At 39.9% G+C, this 24,707-nt stretch overlaps 1 protein-coding gene across 3 annotated transcripts in view; it reads left to right on the plus strand.

Annotated features, from left to right (window-relative positions):
- The window catches only part of TP53BP2 (tumor protein p53 binding protein 2), a 49,504-nt gene extending 25,489 nt beyond the window's left edge, over positions 1 to 24,015 (plus strand). For all 3 annotated transcript variants that reach the window (XM_035556855.2, XM_035556864.2, XM_035556875.2), the window contains 15 exons: positions 1,653 to 1,732; positions 2,685 to 2,786; positions 5,274 to 5,448; positions 6,833 to 7,014; positions 7,414 to 7,578; positions 7,984 to 8,221; positions 11,090 to 11,218; positions 11,592 to 11,728; positions 12,537 to 13,026; positions 13,400 to 14,181; positions 15,978 to 16,115; positions 16,692 to 16,825; positions 18,000 to 18,166; positions 20,306 to 20,505; positions 23,238 to 24,015. In XM_035556855.2, the coding sequence (XP_035412748.1) occupies positions 1,653 to 1,732; positions 2,685 to 2,786; positions 5,274 to 5,448; positions 6,833 to 7,014; positions 7,414 to 7,578; positions 7,984 to 8,221; positions 11,090 to 11,218; positions 11,592 to 11,728; positions 12,537 to 13,026; positions 13,400 to 14,181; positions 15,978 to 16,115; positions 16,692 to 16,825; positions 18,000 to 18,166; positions 20,306 to 20,505; positions 23,238 to 23,279 (3,161 nt within the window). In that variant the 3' untranslated portion in view covers positions 23,280 to 24,015. The remainder of the gene's footprint in view (positions 1 to 1,652; positions 1,733 to 2,684; positions 2,787 to 5,273; positions 5,449 to 6,832; positions 7,015 to 7,413; positions 7,579 to 7,983; positions 8,222 to 11,089; positions 11,219 to 11,591; positions 11,729 to 12,536; positions 13,027 to 13,399; positions 14,182 to 15,977; positions 16,116 to 16,691; positions 16,826 to 17,999; positions 18,167 to 20,305; positions 20,506 to 23,237) is intronic.
- The last annotated feature ends 692 nt before the right edge of the window (positions 24,016 to 24,707 follow it).

Below are 24,707 nucleotides of genomic sequence, written 5' to 3' on the forward strand. Positions count from 1 at the left end.
CTCTTACTATTTGCTCTCCTTTGGGTTCTTAGTCATTTTTAGTAAAGACTTCATCCTCCCTTGCCTGGTCTGGGCATGTTATATCTGAATGGAAAAGTTAGTAGCTTTTCTAGAGCTCAGAACTACCATAGCATCCAAGGGCATACTGTGTTTACATGTATTAGCCACAGTTAAATATCTAGAGGTCTGTGATTAATCTCCTAAAAAAAAAAAAAAAAAAAAAAAAAAAAAAGGAAATCTCTTCCGTTTAATTTAGTAACTAAATTGTTTTCTGGTAATGTCATTTATTATGTGAGCTTAGTGTGTTTCACCTGGATAGTATTTTACAGGGGGGATAAACTTAGCATAGTTAGCAAAAAGTAGAGTTCTTTGGTGTTTCTCCCACAATCAACACATTCATATTAGTTTCAGGAATAGAATTAAACAAAATGGTTAGTCTCTAAGTTCTCTACAAACGTAATAACACTGCATTGTAAATCGTAAGTTTGAATCCTATAAAAAATAAGACATTTTGCCTTTCAAAGTTTTCCATACATCACATATTAATCTTTTCAGTAGAAGAATCCTTAAGACGTTTACCTTTATATCAATCTGTTGGATTCTTCCTCCTCCACTTTTCCTTTTGGTCTTCAGAAATCTTCCCGTGTTTTGCAAACACTGTATTTGTGTTAAGTGGCATTGTACCCAGCGTATTTTAAAATAGCTGAACATATCTTTGTTTGAAATGTGTAATGATGATGGAATGAGTTCGTGAAAAGTTAAAGCTATGCCACTTCCATATAGTAGAGGTCCTATGGCACAGTTTAGTTGTCAGGTTGTATTTTTTTCAAGCTCAATGTGCTTAGTACTCTTAATATAAGTATTATGGGCATTTTATTGTCCATAACATAGCTAAGCACTATGTTTGAGGAGGACCAAATGAATCGTTAGGAGCTCTGCTGTACTTATTAGTCTTGCAGGGATTTGCTCAGATAGGCAAAAAGCTAACAGAAGATGGCTTCATCCTGTAGTGCATGTATGTCCTACAGGGAAATTAGTGAGCTTGGTATTAGACATCTAAGCACCATTTGCACGTGATTTGATGGAAGCATTTAAGTAGGATTCTAGTTAAGTAGCATCTCTCCTGTCAGAATGACTGTCAGGATGAAAACATTTTATGATAACTGTTAACTGTTGTTGTTCATATTCTCTGTGAGACAGTTTAAAAAAAAAAACACACAACACATCCAAACATCTAGATGCTGGGTTTTAAGACACTGTGGTGCAAATGCATTTGCAATGTCATTTGCAGAAGGCAACCCAGTTTTGTGACAATGCTTTTCTAATGCAGACTTAGGAGGGGCCAGCTGCCTGTTGATCACAAGAGAAATATTGAAATATCCTACCTTTGGTTAAGCTGTTCTCGTTTCTGTTTTTGAACAGCTTTATGGTTTAAAATAAATATTGACATTGAACAGCAGCCTCTTCATAAAATATCTTGTGTCATCATTTAAGCTTATCTTAGAGATAAGAACATGGGAAGAATAGTTCAGACATTATAAATGAAGAATTGTTGATCCTTTTTCCTTTTTTATATTTGAATGCTATGTCTAAAAGGATAAGAAAAATCCAAAAATGTCTTACTGTTTATGTTATCGTGTATTTCTATCTAGGGACTGGACAGAGGTCTCAAGATCCATCCCTAAAAAGAAATGGTGTGAAAGTGCCTGGTGATCGAAGAATGGAGAATGGAGTAAGTGCTTGATGTAATGGACAGCACAGCAAAAACAGAGGCTTCCGTTCCTTTGAGATACTTGTGCAAACCCTACCCTGGAAACTAAGAGATGATAGTGGAGAAATTTCTAGTGACTGCTCTAAAATAGACATGAAGCCTCTAACAACTATCACCCTTGTTTTCAGTTCTTAAGACCTCTCTGAGATCTGTTAGCTGCCAGATATGTGTTTCTGTGAGTGATCTTAGAGCAGCAAATTCAGCACCACTTTCCCTCCTCTACTCCCATTCACAATTCTCTTCTTTTTCTTCAATTCACTGATCCTTTCCACATTCAGTTTGGTGTCAGAGAAATGGCCTGACTTAGTTCTAGGTTTCAAGTTGAAACCAGTTAGTGTCTTAGAATTGAATCTTGTCTGTCATTTATTCTTGCTCTAGAAGATACAATTATGGATATGTGATTGAATCTAGATTAAGAAAAGACGTGAACAGATGACTAATGTGGTAGTACTACCTTTGATTTCCCCACGTCCCCCATCCCCAATTTAAATTTTCCAGTTTCTTCAACTTAAGTTGAAGTGCTTCGAATTGCAATGATGTACCTGCAACCACCAATCCATCCTGCCATGGGCTGATCATTCCGGGCTCAGTCAGTCAAAGCTCAGTCATGCTGAGCTTAATTATAAATGGCTTTGAAATGCCACTTTAAAACGCTGCTGGGATTTTGCTGGAAATATTAATTTTTCAAGAATGTTAGCTTATATGTGTTGCTGGGTTGGGGCACACATCTGTACAGGCTTAAAAGTAGTTATTTCCTTAAAGTAGAAATATGCCATTTCTTTCTAATTATTCTGTCGAATACTTGGTTGTTACTATTTTTAAAGACTTTAATCATAGTTTTCTGCAGTAGCTCTATTGAATTGCATGCTAGCCAAATTTGAAATTCTAGAATGCTCTGGATTTTCACTGACAGGTCAGCGCTCCAAGGATGGATATGACACTGGCTGAACTTCAGGAAATGGCGTCACGTCAGCAGCAACAAATTGAGGCTCAACAGCAAATGCTGGCTAACAAGGTGAGTTTGGAATAAGATTGTTTACAGCCAAGAACAAAGGCAGTAGGAGTTGTATGAGGTAGAGGGAGGGTTAGAGATTTGTGTGTTGGTTTTTTTTCCCACCTCTTTTAAACAGGTATCTTCTTTTCTTTGGCTCCCACTTTTTAAATTTGCAAGTCAATCTATACAAATATCCAGTAGTAGAAGATTAAAATAATGCCAGTGATTGAAGTGACCCTGTAGCTTACTAAAATGATGGAGCGTATAGCATTAATATTGTCATTCATCCTGGTGCCTCTGCCAGCCCTGTTTGTTCTGTGTGGTGACCAGCCATTCACCAGCTTGATCACTGAACAATGCTTTTGTCTCTGGGTATAATGCTGTCCTGTAATGATATCTCGCTTTTTACTGATAGAGTTCAGTGTGCCTGGTTTCCTGGGGCAACTGTCTGGAAAAGACGGTGTGCATGTGATAGAAGTAACTAGGACAATGATTTATAAAATGCTTGCTGAACAATAACAGAAAAGCTAATGATGGCACATGGGTTGCTCCTGAATTGTTTAGGGAAAAAATATTCTGAACACATCTGCAGAAGGGTAGCATGGATTTTGTATTCGGCTTTAGCATTTTTGCTGCACGCTACTCTTGAAAATACCACTGTTAGTGCTGCTTTTGGCAGAGAATCTTTACATGCAAGCCCATCCTAAGGAGCGTTTGACTATCTAGGTGGATGAGTTCCCAGGCCCTTCAGAATGTGCTTTGCTGGCAAAGAAGGCTGCTGGGGCTCCTGTCTCACTCCTCTTCCTCTCTTGGAAGCCCTGTCTCTCTTGGCTGATTCACTCAGGTGATGATAATAGAACTTGGTCTTTGTAAGATAGCTCTGAAAGTAAGATAATCTTTGTAAGATAGCTCTGAGGTCTTTGTAATAGCTCTGAAATTGTAGTCACTGTATATATAGAACTAGAAATAGAAACATTTTATACACTTGGTGTAAAGGAAGCCATACAAGACATCAAAAAAAAAAAAATTACAGTTTGAGTATGGATGGCCACCCATCAAGTAGGTGTCTGTTGCCTGCGGTTGGTAGCAAGCAGAGTGGCCTTGTGGTTGTCCCACTGGGGAATTTTTCATTAATTTTTCATTCTTTTGTTCCAAAGAGAGGCTTTCCATTGCTTCTTTCCTGCCTTCTGAAATCAGATGCAGTATTAAAAATAGATTCAGAAGGAAAAAGACGCTTTCTTTTTAGACATGGGCTGTAATATATTTTTTTACTTTTTTCCTGTATGGGAAAATATAGTGTATACTGTATATAGTGCAGATACTGCAGGTGCTGCCTGGTTTTCTGTGAGCAAGCTCACTTTTCTTTCTTTTTTAATCAAAATGCACAAGAACCCATGTTTCTAAATATGACTGGGTATGTGTTTTGTTTTCTTTTTTTTCCCACAAATTATTTTTTATATTTTCTTTTGGAGGAAGTGTTCTAATGTTAGTAGCCGCTGAAAGTTGTGGCTCTTGGTCTTTGGCTGGATGCTTGGGAAAGTCTTAGTAGTTCTACCATTGGAATAACCTATAATCTCCAGAACTGAGAGTCATACCTAGCAGCCAGTAACTTAAAGGAAGGCCAGTACTTAAAGGATCATCTACAGATGACCTAGTGGTTTCTTTTAGCTCTGAACTGACGTCTAGTCTGTATATATGGAGACTAATAGTGCACAGCCCTACTCATACACTCTTGGAGAGGTAAAAGAATCCTCTCCATTGAGATGATGTCTGTTGTGTAAGTGGGGCAAGGTCAGTATAAAGGTTTTCCTATGTCTTGAATTCTGTTTTGTGATGTTGGTGATTATTACCTGGAAATGGTAAAATTTCAGAGCTTTGCTGTGCAGTCATTCCCCAGCTTAAGGAAGTTCTAATTGAACTGGAAAAAAGTAGAATGAGTGAGTAGAAAGATAAAGAGTGATCAATAATTTATGGAATACCTTCTATATATAAAATATATAAATGACTATAGGTCATGTTGGAAAATACTAAAATGTAGCATATGATAGAGAAGCATAAAGTACAGCATGGAGAAGGTAGAGAGGAAATAACCACTAATTCTTGCAAATGAAGAACAAAGTAGTGATTAAATGAAACTGGCAAACATCATAGAACATGAATGCTAATTTTTTTCTTAGCTTAAAAGGATTTGAGCAATTTCATGGAAGAAAAATGTACCAAGGGCTGTTAGACATGGATACTGCCTTTGTTTCAGTAGGTTCTTGCGCTACTGAATGGTGGTACCTGGAGGATGGTATTGGAGCACATGTATTGGGCATCAGGAGGTGCTTGCCCTGTTCTCACAGGCTCCCCTTGACACTCTGGGAAGTCAGGATACTGGGCTGTAGCAACTGATGACCTGAGCTGCAATGGCAATTGTATACAAGTTTGACACTGTTGCTGTCAATACCTTACCATAATTTCTTTTTTAAAATAAGTGAATAAATAAATTCCTTATCTTGTCTATAGGAACAGCGTCTGAAATTCCTCAAACAGCAAGATCAGCGACAGCAACAGCAAGCTGCTGAGCAGGAAAAACTTAAGCGATTAAAGGAAATTGCTGAGAATCAGGAAGCCAAACTTAAGAAAGTGAGAGCACTGAAAGGGCATGTGGAGCAAAAAAGACTCAGCAATGGAAAGTTAGGTGAGTTGCTGCTTGGAGAAAGTAGGCTGTGATTTTTCATGGAGCATGGCTCTTGGAACTCTAAAATCTGTGGTGATTTCAGTGATTTAGAAGAGGTATTTGCAGTATTCCAAGACAAATTAATCTTTGTTTTCACATCTCACATTTACCAAGAGAAATCCTGAATGACCAAGAACAAAAAGTATTCTCTAATCGTATTTCAAAATATCCCATAAGTGCATTTCTAGTCTGTTTTGAGCCTAGCATTTCTGCTCTTTAATTTCAGTGTAGGTTGTTTCCTTACTTGAATACCTTTGTGTACCACAGAAACTTTTTCCATTCTTTATGTTAAAACTATGCATATATTTAGACTGTTATTTTCTTCTTGGCCTGAAAAAAAAAGAAAAAGATCTGATTGGCATGTTACCTGTGTTGCCTCTTACGCAAGAGGTAACTTAATGACCAAAGTGGCTGTGTATTTTCTTTTCAGTTACAAAAATTACACTAGTGTCTGTCTTTCTACAGTACTAGTTGGGTGATTGCAGTTCAGCAAGTTGGTGCAGTATTAAATATTTTATTTCAGACTTCATGTCAACATACTTTCTTTTGCCTCTCTTTTCTTCCTACCTCCATGTCTGTGTCATACAGAACTTGGCATTTTCATGTGCACTGAAATGAAAATATATTGTTTTATTAGAGTAAAAAGATAAAAATTAAAAATAGTGTAGTGCTTTCCAGATAAAAACAAACTATTTTCTGTGGGGAGAATGCATTGTCTGTTCAATATTTATCTTGTGTAATACAACTCAGTTTGAAGGAAGAGCACCACAGTGTAACACAAAAGACACGAGTTGAGATCTCAGAGCATGTGTGAGCATGCGCTATCCCCAGAAGGTCTGGTCTTGGCACTTGCTTGAACAGCTACTGCTTTGGATTTTGTTCTGAAATACAACAGTTTTGGACAGTGAGAACAGCTGATGACAGCTGTGTGTAGTAAACCCTAAAAAGGCTTTGTTTAATGTAACAGCTCGAGTGTTTTATCACTATGTCATTTATCTTTCCTATGACTGAAATTCAAGAGTTTTAAGCATCATAAATATGGCTTGTGGCTGAGTGAGTGTCCTCTTGTGGAGTCTGAGCATTACATAAATTTTAGCAATCCCCCCCATGAGTACTTTAAGTAGATGGGATTTCCATAATCCCGCTACCAAGTTTGCATGTGCAGCTCCCACAAGGAAGAGCTGGTTTGCCAGGGGCCACGGGCTTGCAGCAGCCAGCTGCAGCCTTTGTGCCACGCTGCTCCAGGGGACAGCAGGGCGCTCTCTGCCCCCGCCGTGCTGCTTGGGAAGCAGCCCACGCTCAGCTGTTTCTCAGGGCGACTATTGTGCTCTCTCGCCCTCTTCAGTGGAGGAGATTGAACAGATGAACAGCCTGTTCCAGCAAAAGCAGCGTGAGCTAGTGCTGGCCGTGTCAAAGGTAGAGGAACTCACCAGGCAGCTGGAGATGCTGAAGAACGGCCGAATTGATGGCTACCACGACAACCAGTCAGCTGTAGCTGAGCTCGACCGCCTGTACAAGGAGCTGCAGGTAACGCAGGGCTTGTGGGCGACCCACAGCTCGAAGGGTGGAAAGTTGGTTGGGTCGCTTCTTGCCTTGCTGGGAAGAGATCCCGGCGCGCTCGCTCTGGGCAGAGCCGCGCGGTTGCCCAGGTGCTGCAGATGGAGGACTGGAGGCACTGTGCTCGAGGCAGGCAGGGGATGGAGTTTTCAGTTTGCACCTCTTCCCTGAGCACTGCTTGGAGACTACCCAGCGTTTTCCCAGCAGAATATAATCTCAGGAGTTTGCAAGCAAGGCTTGACTTTTTAGGAGGGCTTCCCCTTTGTAGCTGTTTCCTGTCCTTCATCCTGAAAGTTAATTTAGTTAATTTGTTTTGGTTTTGTTGTCCTCCCCCCATCCACCCCCCCCCCGCCCCGTGAATTTATTCAGCTGAGGAACAAACTGAACCAGGAGCAGAATGCCAAGCTGCAGCAACAGAGGGAGTGTTTGAACAAGCGCAACTCGGAGGTGGCAGTCATGGATAAGCGTGTTAATGAGCTGCGGGAGCGCCTCTGGAAGAAAAAAGCAGCTCTGCAACAGAAAGAGAATGTACCGGTAAGTGCTGGATGTTTTAATTGAAAATATGTATGCATTGTTTGTGGCACATATGGACTGAAGTAACAACTTGCTTGTGGGGAGGGCTGTTCAGATGCTAGAACTGCGATTTTTACCTATTCGTGGTGGAAGTCTTGTATTATTAAAGTACTTTTCATGGTACATTGATGTTAACCTACTTACTGTTTATGGACAAGAAGTCGTCTTATGCTGTCATGGAATCTTTTTCGTTGTTGTTATTACTGCATCATATTTATATCTGTTAAAGTTTAAAAAAAGCTTCATTTTATGTACTAGAATATATTTTTTTCACCTTTTTGACTTATGGCTCTAACTCCCTGATGGATAGAAGCTACAGCATAAAATTCTTTTTTTTTTTTTTTTTCTTTTTTTAAATGTTTTAAGGTTTCTTCAGATGGGAACTTACCCCAGCCAGTGGCTTCTGCTCCAAGTCGAGTGGCAGCAGTTGGTCCTTACATCCAGTCCTCTACTATGCCACGTATTGCTTCCAGACCTGAACTTTTGGTGAAGCCAGCATTTTCAGATGGGACACAAACTTTGCAGGCACCTGATGGTCCGCTAAAAACGCAAACTCTGCCGAACATGCGAGCCGGGAGCAGTTCACAAGCTAAAGCTCTTGCAGGTAATGGCTTGAAATTAAGATTTCTTCTCCAGAACTGTTTCATTTTCTTCTAATTTACCAGCCCTGATACGTTTTTTTCTTTTTAAACAAAATACTATTTTATGTGAAAGTCTTCTTGCAATTTTCCTGACCCAGTGAATATATTTTATAAACACTGAGGCTATAGGATTCAATGTGTTATTCACTAGGACGATTACTTAATTTATAATTTGAGTTGTTATACAGCATAGAACATAGGAGGATTCTTCTGTAAATTAGTGATCCCTTGTGGTTTTTTTTACTCCTAAAAACTGTACAATAGCGTTTGGTCGTCTTTCTAGACAGTCTTGGGGCAGACATGGTTAACAACATGTTGACTGGGCTTAAAAACTGACAAAGACAAGTTTTCTGATCATGCATTTTTGAAATGACATGTAAAAGATTAACAAACATTGCCTTCTTTATAACATTTCTTGTAGTTGATTGTAGCATAGAAATAGCAATAAGCTTGCTGACATGTTGGTGACACAGGAGTACAGAGAGACATAAATCCAACAACTGACGTGAGGCTTGGCCTCTGTTGCTTTGAGCATTGATGGAGGTTTGCCTGGCTTCTCTATCTTTCTCCTATGAGATAAAGTTCAGCTCAGTGAAAGTCAGGAGAAACTGGAGAGATGCAGATATCTCTTCTGTGATATCTTTCAGACTTGCTTTTCAACGGGGAGATAGGAGAAGCTCAAATCTTCCCAAAAGGAAAAATGGAGGCTGTGCTAGTGGAGCAGTTTTGTTCCTTTATCTCCCTCCCCTCTCTCCAGTGTCAGCAAATGTTTATGAAGTACCAGGTTTCTTTTGCTCTGCTGCTGAATGGGGAACAATTTCGTTTTATCTAGGTTTTACAATCTAAACTACTGGTATGGATTTTAGCTCTGGTCCATACAAAATTTAAATGTTTGCTACAGAAGTACATGGTGGTGTGCTAGTTAAACTAAACCAGCACTCCTTACTTTTCTAGCATTTGGGCAAAACGACTGCTTTCCTAGAGAAATAGTGTCCAGTACTTCATCAGACTGAAACTTCTCTCCTTCTCCTCATCACTAGTATGGAGCTGGATACAACTTACTGTAATAGAGGATTAGTGTTTAGGAAGGTATTTGGTTGCAAGTTGCAGACATCATCGTAGTATTTTGAAGCAGACTGGATGTTGACTCCAGTGAATGTAAAGATTGACTTTAATGCAGTGCCGCAGCATTACACACTGAACATACAGGTTTTCTGCTGTTATGGATATCACTAGCAGGATTTGTTTCTACTTTAATGCATCGTGTTTTACTTTGAAGCATGATCTTTCCTATCACTTCTTACTATCCTGTCACTTTTACCGTACTGTAAATATCCGTGGAAAGTTCCTTACTAACTGGAAAGAAGCAGTATAGAGGTTTCTGGTATGAATGCTTGCAAGTGCAGGCACATACTAGGACAGATAGCTTTGCTGCTAATTTAGTATCTGCTTTTGAGCTGGGCTTTGCATTCTCTTTTTAAAACAAACAAACAAACTTGGTCTCGGGTGTTGATCTGCTTGAGGGGTAGGAAGGCTTTGCAGGGAAATCTGGATAGGCTGGATTGATGGACCACGTCTAATCACATCACATTCAACAAAACTAAATACTGGACACTTTAATAACCCCATGGTCATAATAACCCTATGCACCTATATGGGCTTGGGGAGGAATGGCTGGAAAATTGCCCCCCAGAAAAGGACCTGGGGGTCAACAAGTAGCTGAATATGAGCCAGCAGTGTGCCCAGGAGGCCAAGAAAGCTGAGAGCATCCTGGCCTGCATCAGAAATAGCGTGGCCAGCAGAACTAGGAAAGTAACTGTCCCTCTGCGCTTGGCACTGGTGAGACCACATCGTGAGGGCTGTGTTCAGTTTTGGGCTCCTCACTGCAAGAAGGACATTGAGTTACCCAAGCAAGTGCAGAGAAGAGCAATGAAGCTGGTGAAGGGACTAGAAAATGAGACTTAAGAGGGGCAGTTGAAGGAATTGGGGTTGTTTAGTCTGTAGAAGAGGTGCCTGAGGGGAGACTTCATTGCTCTTTATACAAGTGCCTGAAAGGAGGTTGCAGTGAGGAGGGTGTTGGCCTCTTCTCAAGTGACAAGCGATAGGATGTGAGGAAACAGCACCAAGTTGTGCCAGAGTAGGTTTAGATTGAATATCAGGAAGAATTTCTTCATGGTAAGGGAGGTTAGGCATTGGAATGGGCTGCCCAGGGAAGTGGTGAAGTCACCATCTCTGGAGGTGTTTGAGATGTGTGTTTGTGGTGCTCAGGGATATGATTTAGTGGTGGATTTGGCAAGTTAGGTGGATTGGACTTGGTGGTCTTAAGAGTCTTTTCCAACCTAAATGATTCTATGATTCTCTGAAATGAACTAAAACCTTAAGTGATAGGTTTTGTAGCAGTTAATCTGGGCATGATACTTATATACTGTCTAGACCTGAGTACTACCAAAAAAAAACAACAAACAAAACAAAATCCTGTAATTAATAAGTCAACAAAGCAGTATTTTAATGTAACCTCATAGAATCATAGAATGGCTTGGGTTGGATGAGACCTTGAAGATCTCACCTAGTTCCAACACCCCTGCCATGGGCAAGTACACCTGCCACTAAATCAGGTTGCCCAAAACCCCATCCAACCTTGCTTTGAACACCTCCAGGGATGGGGCATCCACAGCTTCTCTGGGCATCCTGTGCCAGTGCCTCACCGGCTTCTGAGTGAAGAATTTCCTCCTAACCTCTAATCTAAATCTTCCCTCTTTTAGTTTAAAACCCTTCCCCCTTGTCCTGTCATTATCCGACTGAGCAAACCTGTTTCATTTGTTCTCTCCTAGGTTCTGTGGTCCCCAGTTCAAAACCTTCCCTGTCTGCTTCAGACTGGAATAGCTTAAATGCAGACAATCATGTTACTCAAGGATCAGCCTTAACTTCAGGAAAAGGAATTGTGGCTGGTGAAGGTCAAGGTATGCTCTTATGTGCTTGGCTAATCTTAAAATATGAACAACCAAGTTAATGACATCTGTTTTTCCTAAATGCCTCAGTAAAAAGTAAAATTAATTTGAGAGCACAAAGAAGTCAAATAATGTTGCAATGCAAACTGTAGTGTGGTGTTGCAGGGATTTTTTTAAATACCTTATTTCAGATGAAGTGGATACTAATGCCTTCAAAACTGCTACTGTTAAATTTGCAAGACAAAGCATTTGTCATGCCCGTGGGTCCTTAGCACAGGGCAACAAGCACCCCTTATAAACACAGTCTTGATTTTTGCACAGAACAGGATTCTAATTCTTATAATTGTGTTGTCATTTAAAAAAAATCTTCTTCCCTCTCTAACAGCTGAAGGAGAAGCTTTCTTGCGAGACAAAGAGAAGAAAGTGCGGCCGTTTTCAATGTTTGATTCTGTGGATCAGTCTGCTGGGCTGGGCACACTGCGAAAGAACCAGAGCAGCGAAGATCTCTTGCGAGAAGCACAGGTATGCAGGGAACACAAGCTACTGCTCAGCTCTGAGTTTTGCTGAGTTTCTGCATTTCATCTGATAGAGATTACTACATAGTTTTACAAATACTGCTATCAGGAAGCTCTTTGAAAAGTAACTAGGTCTTCTTTTAAAAAAAGACCTTCTAAGGAACAATGTATTTTAGGCTTTTAATGTCAGCCAGTAACTCAGTCTTTCCCTACAATTACTGTGATGAAAATCTACAATTTGACTGATCACATAAAAAAAAAAAAAAAAAAAAGCTGTGCTACTTGTGCTAGTGTGTGTGCAAATATTTTTTCCAAAGATTTTATGTACAGAGGCATTTGCATGAGGCCTTCTTAATCAGTTATGTACTGCTTAATTCAGCAGTGTCCTTCAGATGTTTGATTGCAGCAAGATTTCCCCCCCTAAATCTTGACACGGGTGTGATTTGATTGCGTAGGGGTGAAGTAACATGGGAGAACTGGGGATGTCAGGTGCTCCATTGGAGAGCAAGCTTCTTGCCTACAGATTCTTGCCCACCTCAGCTTTTAGAGAAGTTACTGTGCCCAGTCAGCTTGATGTTTTAAGCATGACTGCTACAGGAGGAATTATGGAGAACAGGTTCCAAAGTATAAATAACTATGATAAAATGTTTTGAGAAGCCTCTGATTCCCAGGAGGTTGTAAACAGTATTGCAGAAATAGTGTAAGTGCTAGATACCATGTAATTTTTTGGGGATCTTTGATCCTTCCTGGCAGATCTCTTAAAACGTGTGGTTTTTTTTTCAGTTTAATCTTAATTAACTTTTTTCTTCTTTCAGACAGCCAATAAAAATGTAACAAAGGTACCACCACCTGTCCCCACTAAACCAAAACAGATAAACTTGCCTTATTTTGGTCAAGCCAGTCATCTGCAACTTTCTGATACTAAGCTGGATGGAAACGTGCAGAAGCTGCCTTTGGCTGTTGTAACTATGGGGAACAAACAAAAACCAGTGGCACAGCAGCCCTCTCATCCTTCCCAGCAGATACAGCAAAGAATTTCTGTACCACCTGTAGGTCCTTCTTCTAGCCAGGAACAAATCCTTCCCTCCTCCAAACAGGAAAGTCCCCCAGCAGCAGCTGTGAGACCTTTCACCCCTCAGCCATCCAAAGAGACCTCACTGCCACCATTTCGAAAGCCTCAAACTGTGGCTGCAAGTTCAATTTATAGCATGTACACACAACAGCAGACTCCAGGGAAGAACTTCCAGCAGGCAGTGCAAAGTGCTTTGACGAGAGCGCAGACCAGAGGACCACACTTCCCAAGTGGTAAGCCTGTAGCTCTCTACCTCTCTTCTGTCTTCCTAAGCCTGAGAGAGAGATACTTTCCACCTGATCTGTGGATACAAAGCTGTTTTTGGGGGAATTAAGCAGGTTAGTGCAGCTGTAAGAATCTTGGGTGGATCTTGTCTGTTGTGTGTAAGCATTAACAAGGAGCGCAGAGCATCTGTATTGTGTTTGCAAGTTGATTAAGTACTAACAGTAAGCCTTGTTAATGGTTTAGTTCTGTTTGGTTGATTCTGCTGTTGTGCTTCTCTGCCTTAGGTAGGTGAATCAGGTTGCATGTTCTTGTTATGTTTGTTGATCAGATACTCACAGTTGTTGTTTTTTTTTCTCTACCCCTCTCTGAACTGCTCTCTAGTGTATGGAAAGCCTGTCATGGCAGGAGCTGGTGTGCAGAATCAGCTGCCGCTGTCGGAGAATGTCTACTCAAACCTCCAAGGCAAGCCAGGCAGTCCAGAGCCCGAGATGGAAACAACAACGTCTGCTCATGAGAATCATGAAACCGAGCGAATACCCCGTCCCCTTAGCCCAACCAAACTGCTGCCTTTCCTGTCCAATCCGTACCGCAACCAGAGTGATGCTGATTTGGAAGCACTACGGAAAAAGCTGTCCAATGCACCCAGACCACTGAAGAAACGTAGCTCCATTACCGAGCCAGAAGGACCTAATGGCCCAAACATTCAGAAGCTGTTGTATCAGAGGACAACTCTGGCTGCAATGGAGACTATCTCAGCTCCATCACATCCCTCCAAACAGATGTCATCAGCTGTCAGTCCTGAAAGCCCCGTGGAAATCCCAAACCCCTATGCAAGTGCAGAATCAGAGAAAGAAACGGTTTCTTCAATGCCAGAACCAGCCATTGCTGAGGAAGCAGAGAACACACCAGTGGACGAGAGCGAAGTTGTTCTTCCCTCCTCAGCTTTGGAGACAGTACCTGAGGGAGTTTCGGATGTTGACGAACCCGCACAGCCCAAAATGGAAGAACCAAGCCTGGAGGCTTCACTGCCACTGGAGGTATACATAGAGGAGTATCCTCCATACCCACCACCCCCATATCCATCAGGGGAACCAGAGAGTTTGGGAGAGGACTCATTCAATATGCGGCCTCCTGAAGTTACTGGACAGTTTTCCTTGCCTCCTGTAAGTATTACCTAGCCTACAACTTCAGTGCTCTGTAAGTCAGCTTAAGCTTTGCCATATATCCTGTGTCTATTGCAGAGATGAAGCGTATGTGGGAGAACAGGTGCACAAACAGGCTAGAAGTCTCTCTTTGGGTGTCCGCTCTGGCTGTGTGATACTTGTATCTCCAAAATGAATGACAGTAATGAAAAGCTCTGTCTCTAAAATGAATGACGTGGTGGAAAGTTTCAAATGAAATTTTGTATGCAAACTTCTGTGCTGTAAAAAGCATCCCTTATAGAAGTTTGCCTATTATACCAAATCAAAACTTTTTTTTTTTTGAGCCATACAGATTTCAGAGTGTTTCCGTCTAGTGCTGGTATAGAAACTAATTATCTTAATCCTGGATTGCACTTGTTTATTTGAAAGTGCCTTCCTTGAAAAGGATGGGGAAACTGCCTTATTTAGTTTCTGCTCTAGTAGGTCTTTGTAGACATCAGCTGCTTACGCTTTCTCAAGTGCAAACTTTTCAGATGTTTTCTGATTATTTTTGTTTGTTTGGAACTTGAATTTGACACCAATTAATTCTCAGGTTGCATCAAAATGGAGCCCTTTGGGCAAAGGGTAGGCGGCATCTTACAGTCTTGTTTGGTTTTGGAAGTTTGTATATACGTGTGTGGTATGGTGTTATCTCACAGCTGTGCATCCGAAATGCTTAATGCTTTTGGTTCCTCATAGTTTCTTTAAAAACTATCATGAGTATAATTTTAATAACCAGGTACATGAAAGTGTTTATTCCTCCATCATTTCAGTGCAGAGGAGCTGAAAGCTTTAGCATGCTTTTTTAGCCTTGGAATAGTCATTGCAAGTTTACATGCTTTCAGGACTGCGTCCTTGCTGCCTTTTACAAGGAAACTTGAGTGGTAGGATTTCTTAAATTGTAAGAACTCTGTTCTGGTTGGTTTTGTAATAATTCTGTGATGATGAGAAGAAAGTGGACCAATTTCTTAATTTTGTATTTAAAGACTTGGGTTGTGCTGACGGAGTCGTTCTTTAAAAAGCCTGTACTTTTGATATGTGTATAAATCAACAGGCAAAAGAGTATTTTCTAGGAATCTCTTATAAAACTTATCTTCACGTTTGCTTTTGCAAAACATGACTCATTTCTATTCATCTTTGCTTGGACATCTGTTGGAAATTTGCATAGCCGTATGAATAGTGTTTATTGCTGCTGCACAGCCAGCTGCGGAGAGCGCTGATCTAATGTATGCATATTCTCTATAGGAAAGAGGACAAATTCAGCTGAAGAAATAATTTCTTTCCAGTATCATTGGGAGCATCTAAAGCTGTTCTACACTTGGTTCTACATTCTTTCCCAAACCATTTTCCCTGTTTTTGTTCCTGTTAACCTCTGCTAAGCTTAGCAAAAGGTTAGGAACTAAGCATCCGTGCTTAAGAAAAAAGTGTACTTTGTGTAGAGCCTTTCAAGTTTTTTGGTTTGTGTAACATACCTGAGAGTTAATGCTAAAATAATTTGAATACAAAAAATATGCATTGTTTTCCTGACCATCAGGTGTTTGGGAATTTTATGATTTTGATGACTTCAAAGTCCTTGCCTGGAGATGAAGGCAGAGATCTTTTGTAATGTTCATAACCTCCTATATTTGTAATGTATTGGGGAAGTGGTTAAAAATAGTCTAAATTTCATAATTTCACTGCCTTAACTGGTTGTTTCTGCTGTCATTCTCATATACACAATTTTGTATTCTTGTTCTAACTGGAAAAAATTTCCTGTAATTCTGTTACGCTTTTCACAGGGGAAGAGGACGAACTTGCGTAAAACTGGCTCTGAGAGAATCGCACATGGAATGAGAGTGAAGTTCAACCCCCTTGCATTGCTTCTGGATTCATCTTTGGAGGGGGAGTTTGATCTTGTGCAGAGAATCATTTATGAGGTACAAATGCTGTCTTACAAGAGAAGGAACAGCAATCCCAGTTCAAACTGGGAAGCCGTAGCTTTTCTGGACTGGGCTGAGAACCTGAAATAATAATGCACAATGGAGGTCTGCCCTTGAAATGATAAGCAAACCCAGCACGACATGGCCATTTGAAGGCTGTTTTTTATACGTGTTAAATCCAAACTGGATATTTAGCACCAGGACAGTAAATTTGCAGGACAATTTCTTCTCATTTTCTTATGTAGTGTTCTGTCCCCCTATCTGGCATGTTATCAAATCATTTGATAAACAAAATTCACTTGGATTTTGCTTAAATAGGCAAGTTTCTGAAATTTGTTATAAAAGTTTTTGCTAAGTTATCAGGATACTATTTCTCTGAACCACTTCAGCTCCTTGCTATTTAAGGGAGCCTACAAGCTTATACGCTGTAGTTTTCTTCCTGTTGCTCAAATACTTAATAGAATTACGGTTCAAAATCCTATTTCAGAATAGGCCAACTGATTTTTTGTACAAGGATATTAGTTTATTATAATTTCACCAGAATGCAAATGGTTCCTTTCTCTGGCTGAATAGGTTGAAGATCCTAGCATGCCCAACGATGAAGGGATTACTGCACTGCACAACGCTGTGTGTGCTGGGCACACAGAGATCGTGAAGTTCCTGGTGCAATTTGGTGTGAATGTGAATGCTGCAGACAGTGATGGATGGTAAGGCTTTTAGTGCTTCCTTATGAATCCTGTCTGCAACAGAGCTGCGGCTTGGGGCTACCATAGCTCCCTCTGAAGGTAGCGGTGATGAGGATTGTCTGGCTAGCTTTTTGCCTGTTGTAAAAGACAACATTTTCCTCTTTCCTGGGGAAAGGGACTTGACTCAACATCAAAAGAGGATTTAGAGGAAGAAAATTGAGCTTTTGTTTTCAGTTTGCTCCTGTAGAGCTGGGAACAACTTTCTACAGTAGAGCAACAGCAATTTTCTGTGGTGTATTATATGAAAATGCATAGAGAGGAAAATAGGTAAATTATACTGACACTCCTTATATGAAAAAAGTATGTGTTTTAGGCCCAGTTTTCAGGAAATAGACATAACAATTTCTTTTAAATACTGAAGGCAAATTATGCATAATGAGCCATTTGCTGAAATTCCCAGTGTCCTTTCTGTGTGATAGCCATATAAGCTGCAGGCTCTGGGCAGTATTGTACAGCCCTGCAAACTTTCCTCAGTTTTCTGTCCAACACACAGACAACTTAAAAATGAAACAAAGCAGAAAGCCTACAAACTACAAGCCAGGCCTGTTACTGCTAATGAGTTACAAACACGTACTAAAGGGTACTAGGTAGCTTATCAATTAAAAGGCTATGGGAGGGCAGTGATTTATTATTATTTTTACCTGTTACAGAAGCATCTAAGGCCCAAAACTGAATACAGGTGCTTGTTGTTCCTCAACCTCAGTAGTTACTCCAATTATCTGTACTTGTCACCAAGTCAGGTTTTGAAGTCATTGTCTAGATTGTAATAGGCTTGATTTCAGGAGGATTTCTGAGCATGGGGTTTTGTTTTTGTTTTTGTTTGAAGTTTTTTTTTCTCCTTTCTTGCCCCGGTGAATATTCTTGAAACGTTGATGGATTAGGAAAGGATAGAATAACTAGAGATCCATTTGGAAAGCCAGCTTTAAGGCTCAGGCAGCTCTTAGTAACCCCTGTTACCTGTGAAAAGCAATTGCTCTGGACAATCCTGGTTTAAGTAGTTTGGGTAGGAAGCTTTCAGTGATAGGAGTACCAATTGCTGGAGGTCACACATGAGGGTGGTTTGCCCAAGGGAGCCTGTAAACACTTCTATGAGCAATAAAAGTAATTGTGTCATCTTTTTCTTCTTGGCTTGCAGGACCCCATTACACTGTGCAGCATCTTGCAATAACGTGCAGGTGTGCAAATTCCTGGTGGAATCGGGTGCAGCTGTATTTGCTATGACCTACAGTGACATGCAGACAGCAGCAGACAAGTGTGAGGAAATGGAGGAAGGCTACACGCAGTGCTCCCAGTTCTTATATGGTATGTTGATGATAGCTGAGTACTGGAGCTTGTTAGGGACTTGGCACTTGTTGGTATGTTTTTGGATGAGAAGTGGTAAGTTGCATATACTTAGGTTGTGTGCCCATGCCTCAAATTCCTCTGGGAAAGAGAGGTTTTGCCCATCTTACTGTGACAGAATGAGGCCCACTGAGACAAGCTTCATAACACTGGGCCTGTGAAGAACATCTGAGTAACAACATTCTCCTATTTTAATACAACCTTGAAATGGGTTAAGTATGTGCATCGACAAGTACATTAACATGAGGTGATGGTTAGGTGAACTCCAGCACATAAGTACTTTTACATACAAAAAAAAAAAGGTGGTATAAATCACTTGGTAGGCAGTTCGTATGTGCTGCCTAGTGTCTTTTAAATGAGAAGTATTTCCTAAAGTGAACTTTAGAACCAGGAAAAGTATTGCCAAATTTCTGCGTAAACTGAGGATAATAAGCACTGAATTTGACTTTCTGCTGTTTTTCTTTTCTTTACATTAAAAAAAATAATCCCACATTAAATTTAGGTTTTATTCAAGAGTACAGGAAGATTCCTTTTTATTGGAGAGAGTGAATGAGTATGATGATGAGTCAGTGAGGTTTTAGATTACTTTTCTGTGTGTTTTGTATGTAGTTCTTGTGTCCTCCCCCCACCTTGTCACTCACCAGCTAGAGCATCATCTGTAGGTAAGAGGTTAGAGTAATGGCAATGAAAATACCAGCTTTTTGTTTTTGTGTAACAGGAGAAGTCTGAGTTTGTGTAAGCTGCTCAGACAGTGTATTTCAAAACAGCCCAAGCTGTCCTCACAGGGCTCGGTGCCAAATATACAGTTTTCCCTATGAAAGGAGGAAGCTTATCTAACTAGCAGCAAAATCTGTGTGTTAAACAAAAATACAGTAATTATGTATCCAGATTCCAATGGGTGCTCATCAACAGTAAATGCCCAAGGAAAGTTATAGGACTAAATTAAAAATCATAACAGTTATCCAATATTTCGTACTGGTTTTAACTCTGACATGAGTTAAGAGATAGTATCTTTGTGTTCAGTAGGCCTTGAGATTCTTCTTTTGTGATTTTTTTCTAATTCTCAAGTTCAGGTTAAGAGCTCACAAAATCTTGTGGGGAGTGATTTAACTTTACATAATTAGCTGGTATTAGCAGAAATGAAGAACTTCAATTGAACAGATACATTCTTTATCAGACATTGGTAAGAAAAAAAAAAAGGTTGTATTGAATAAATGACAGAAAGGGAAATGACAGGTTTTGTGATACCACGTACAATGTACTTTGCTCCTGTCAATACCAAACAAACAAAAAACCACAGGATTCACTACTTTAAAATGGAATAATTAGCTAAAAGGATTTTATGTAACAGTTGATTAAAATACCTTTTTCTATTTTCTGCTTATAAGCTGATGAGTGTGTACAGAGAATAATTTTTCACCTTACAGCTGGAAAATGAGAAAATTCTAAAAAACATCTGTGCACGTAACTCTGAAATACCTTGGTCTAGCAGCAATTTAACAGACTTGTGTTTCTGATGTCAGTGTTTAAAAAATCATTAACATAGTGGCAGAAAATAAGAACTGGTGAGTTAAGTGTTTGACTTAACCAAAAGCAGGCAGATCTTTCAGGCATAGCTCTGAGATGCAACTTGTTTTAAAGTTCAGAAATAAAAGTGACACTGGCAGAAAATGACACCCAAGAAGCAAAATGAAAAGGGTGGTCAGCATATGCAGGTATTGCTCTTTCTGACAGAAAGAGATGACTGATGAACTAAGAGTACAGACAAGTGGTTCTTGCTCATCACTTACATACAGGAAATTTGAACGCCGGCATGAAAATCTTACCTTTTACCAATCAGTGCTCCTCTCACGCTCCCTCCCTGTTTACCTTGTGTTCTCTGAACACGATGTAAGGAAGGAATGTCTGCTGTGTGCAGTGGCTAACTGCAATACCCCCTGTTCCAGGACTGACTTCCAGTAGACTGGTGACAACAAGGAGCTAAGCGTGACAGGTGTTGAGGTATTTTTTCATAGACTGCTGTCCAGTAAGAAAGAGTACAGCAGTCTTTCCAACTGTCTTGTTTTTATATTGAGCTGTTGTGTTTTTATCATTTTGCAGGAGTCCAGGAGAAAATGGGAATAATGAACAAAGGAGTGATTTATGGACTGTGGGATTATGAGGCTCAGAATGATGATGAGCTCTCAATGAAAGAGGGAGACTGCATGACAATCCTGCGCCGGGAAGATGAAGATGAAATTGAGTGGTGGTGGGCACGGCTGAATGACAAGGAAGGCTATGTTCCCCGCAACCTGCTTGGGGTGAGTGCTTGGCATTTCTGGAGTCAAAAAAGAAAAAGCACTATGTGGAGTATTCACTGGATTCTTCTCATGCATCTAGGTTAGGTGCAGTTTCTAAAGTTCAAAGACAGGAGCTGAAGTTCTCCATTTATTCAGTGGAAGGAGATGAATACCTTGGGAGAGCAGATTAACACTCTTTGTTTAGATACCTAACAGATTGTATTAAGAGGTGCATAAAAGGACATGTATCATCACCCTGTTACCCATATCAGATTGTAATACTAACCTTGTCTCACCATCTCAGGAAAAAAATAACTTTTAGCTGAACATGATGTGCGCATAAGGTTTCATTGAAACAGGTTTCCTCACTTTTCAGAAGTGATACATGGGCACAAAGGACCTTCAGAACTGCCACTTGTATTAAGAATGAGCCTTGAGTCCATCCCTGTCTGTATTCAGGGTGCATCTTGTGCTGTGAGATAGTTTCACAGAGAGATTTAAAAGAAATGCGCTGCAAAATTCTATGGTTATCTTTTCTCTAGCATTGAAAAAGCAATCAGATTGTCAAATACAGATCATAGTCTAGGTTTTGTCCTAAATAATACTTTTACTGTATGTCAAAAGCCTTGAGTTAGTGGCCTTTCCCGTCCTCACCCTTTTCTGTGCTCTTTTTCTTCATTTTTTTAAATAACAGCGTACAGATAATAATAGGTATTTGCAGTTATCTCCCCATGTATCTCCTCGTGGTGCTAGAAAACTGCAGCGGATGGACATGTATAAAATGATTCCATTAAGATTTTTTTTTGACATATCCACTAGCCCTGCTGCAGGAGATGAGAGGTTCTGCTGATGCTAAGGATTAACTACCGTGAATTTCAGCTGATTGATGTATGATGCTTGAAGGAGGCTGAACCTCTCTCCTCATGCAGATAATTTGTACTCCTAAGCTGGTTAGATTTTGCAGGACTACTCTATCTAATGCAAAATCAGTTTTCGTTTCTGTATCACTTTCAGGTCACGCTTACCCACGGTGTACTCTTAAATTTGCCCTAACATAGTACTTCTGCTTAGTTTTTCATGTAAATGTAAACATTTTTAAACTGAGAGAGTCATCAGCCCTGCATAATAAGGTCAGAAACACAAGCTTTTTCCTTTGTTTTTCTGTCCCAGGGTAAATTGTGCACATGCAGCTTCTTCATGAACTCATGCACTCAGCCTTGAGTGCAGGTGTGCATGGAGTGCATGAGGAGCCCTTGTACTTCTGTAATGAAAAGCACAAAGCAGCAGAGCTCAGCCTGGGGATCACTTCTCCTTCCTTGCACAACACAATCCCAACAGAACCTTTGGGAGCACTGCCCAAACCCAGCGTTAATTGTTATGCTCCTGTGTCTGTTCAGTTGTTCTACCTAAGTATTCGATGGTTAGTCTCAAATATAACACTACTAGACTCTTCATGTTGCACCTGAAATCTAGGAAAAGCTGTTCAGCCCAGAGAAAAACGTTTGGTAGTTCACTATATTCTTATATTAAGCTGTACTTTCATCACAGCTTTTTTTATCCTTTTGCAGTTAGGTGCACTGGAGAAAAACAAGGATGAATTAATCTGCCTCTGTGCTCTCTCTGCCCTTAGTGACTCACTAGCTCCCTAAACTGTGCAAGAGCTCTAAAACTAAATGCAAATAGGAAAATACTGTCAAAATACTGAATTCTCAATACTAAATGAAATCTTTTGAAAACTGTCAAGTGTTATGCTGCTGTAACTTACTGACTTCATCTCTGAAGTCAGTCTCTGAACTGGCTGAGATAAGTCTTTGCTGGGTGAAGTTGTTGGTCTTCTATTAATCATCAGTAGCTGACTAGGAGAAAGAAGAAAGCTAAATTCTGGTTGTATAGGGAAGAGGGTATCTTTAAGGAGAACTTTACCTGAAAAACAGCAAGATGTAATGTAGATACTTATCACAGCTTAGAGCATGGAGGATGCATCCTTCCTAACTGTATGAAGCTCATCCTTCTATTTTTATATGCAGTAGCTATGCTTTACAGAGCAGGAAGTGTTCCCAAAGCCCTTTGCAACTGAGATCTAAGAGCTTCCCAAGCACCTGACACTGCCGTGTGCTGTGTCAAGCCATCTTCCATCCATCATCATCCTGCAGCTGAAGCAGGGGCAGCCTCCATACCTCTGTGTGTGCAGCCAGAACACGTAAATGGCACACAGCTCAAGGGCCACAGAGTGGCAGATAGTGATTTACAGCCAGGCAGTGAAGTGAATTCAACTGGCTGCCCACTAAAGCATGCCATCTACATTTCCAGGGTCTGTATGCAGACAGCTGTGCCCAGCTTGCCCAAAGCTACAGATCTATAAAAGCTGGTACGCACTGAGAGAGAGAAAACGAAACACTTTAATACCTCTCTATTTCCATTTATAGAGCAGGATAAAATCCCATAGTTGATTGAACACAAAAGTCTCTTAACTTACAAAGCCACACGCTTTTCCTAGACCACCCATCTGCGTAGAGAGGAAGGCTCTGAAGTATATGTACTTTTCAGTGCCTTCATTGGTACTGACAAGGTAAGTATTTCTTTCTGCTTGCCCGCGAATGCTGAATTTACTTTTGTTAGTGTTCTGGGTGTTTTTTATACGCATGCTTTTGCCACCAGAGATTATATTATAGAAGTGTATCCCCAAAGAGAGGTGTAAAAAAAGTAACCTTTTTAAGCACTACAATTTTATCTCATTTCTGTTTTACCCTCAGCTGTATCCGAGGATTAAGCCTAGACAAAGAAGCTTGGCATGAAATAGTACAGAAGCCAGATTCTTGAAGTACTAATCATGGATGACTTACAAAGAAAAAATTCATTTTGTGTTGGCTCCAGTATCATGAGACTTATTTCAATGACAATGTAATTTGAAAGCTATGAAGAATGTGCTTTGAAAACAAATGAAGGATTGATACATTAGCAAATGGATGAGGGCATTCTACAAGCTGAAATAACGCTCTTACAAGCAAGTGAAATTCTTCTGCCTTTGGCCTAAGCAAACCTAATGTTCAAGTACCCACTCTGATTTCTTCAAACATGGCAGAAAAGAATTTCACATTTTTCTGCATTAAATACAAGGATCCTTTCAGTTTACTGTTGGAGGGATCGTCATAAGACAGACAACTAGCTTTGTCCAAATCTATCCTGAGGCTTTTTTCCAGATGGGAGAAATGAAAGTACGTGCACAGCACCCAAATGCTTATTGCTGGAAGCAGAACATTTGCTACAGAAGCTAAGATTGAAGTGCATCTGAATAGTGAAAGACGTGACCTATCCATTAAGCAATAACTTTTAAAATACTGTAGTATCTTAGTAATTCCATGTATTCAAAATATTATAACAATGTAGTTTTAGATTACTCTTTTTACAGAGACTCATGTATTTATTACTTTTTTTACTTTTAAAACTAAATGTAGAAATTTTCTGTAGTCCTTGACAACTTGTTTTTATTTTACTGTGATACCATTAAACTTTTGTCTCCTCTTAAACTTTAACTCTGTGTTTGCCTGTTAAGTTTTTATTAGACCATCTGAAGCTGTTAACAATGTCGTACTGCTGTTCTACATTATGCTAACATCTGACTACTTTCTGTATTAAATTGAACCCCTCCTCTCCCATTCATTAAAACGGTCTTTCTGCATTTAAAATTAAGCCATAGCTGATACTTGCATGTAACCGTTGTTAACCTTAGCTTCTAAAGGACACATTTTAAGAAAAAAAAAAAACAACAAAAAAAACATGGTACAAGTATTTTCCAAATGCAAAAGAAAAAACATTGTTTATAGCTATCTATTCAGAAATAACCATTTTGTAATGAATATTATTTAATACAGAAGATCAAACCTTTCCTTAAAGGTAGAGAATTTTCCTTCAGGCTCGTGTTTTCTTAATAGGTAAGTATTTACTACTTTCTGAAAGGGTGCCCCTAAATACAAGAAATCGTAGGAAGGAAAATATAATTCCTTAAGTGGATGAAATTACATCAGCTGTAGTGAGAACTCTGCTCATATTCACAACTTCATAATTTTAATAGGTCAGGAATGGGGTATATATTAGTGATAATCTTTCCCAGAAACATTTTTTTGAGCATTGACCTTTTGTGTATTGATCATGTGTCAGGCTAACACTGCATTAACTGATATACATTCAGTGTTTTGTTAGTGCCTCATCAGCTCTGGAATGTT

Source organism: Cygnus atratus, chromosome 3 (genome assembly GCF_013377495.2).
Source record: "Cygnus atratus isolate AKBS03 ecotype Queensland, Australia chromosome 3, CAtr_DNAZoo_HiC_assembly, whole genome shotgun sequence".
NCBI lineage: Eukaryota > Metazoa > Chordata > Aves > Anseriformes > Anatidae > Cygnus > Cygnus atratus.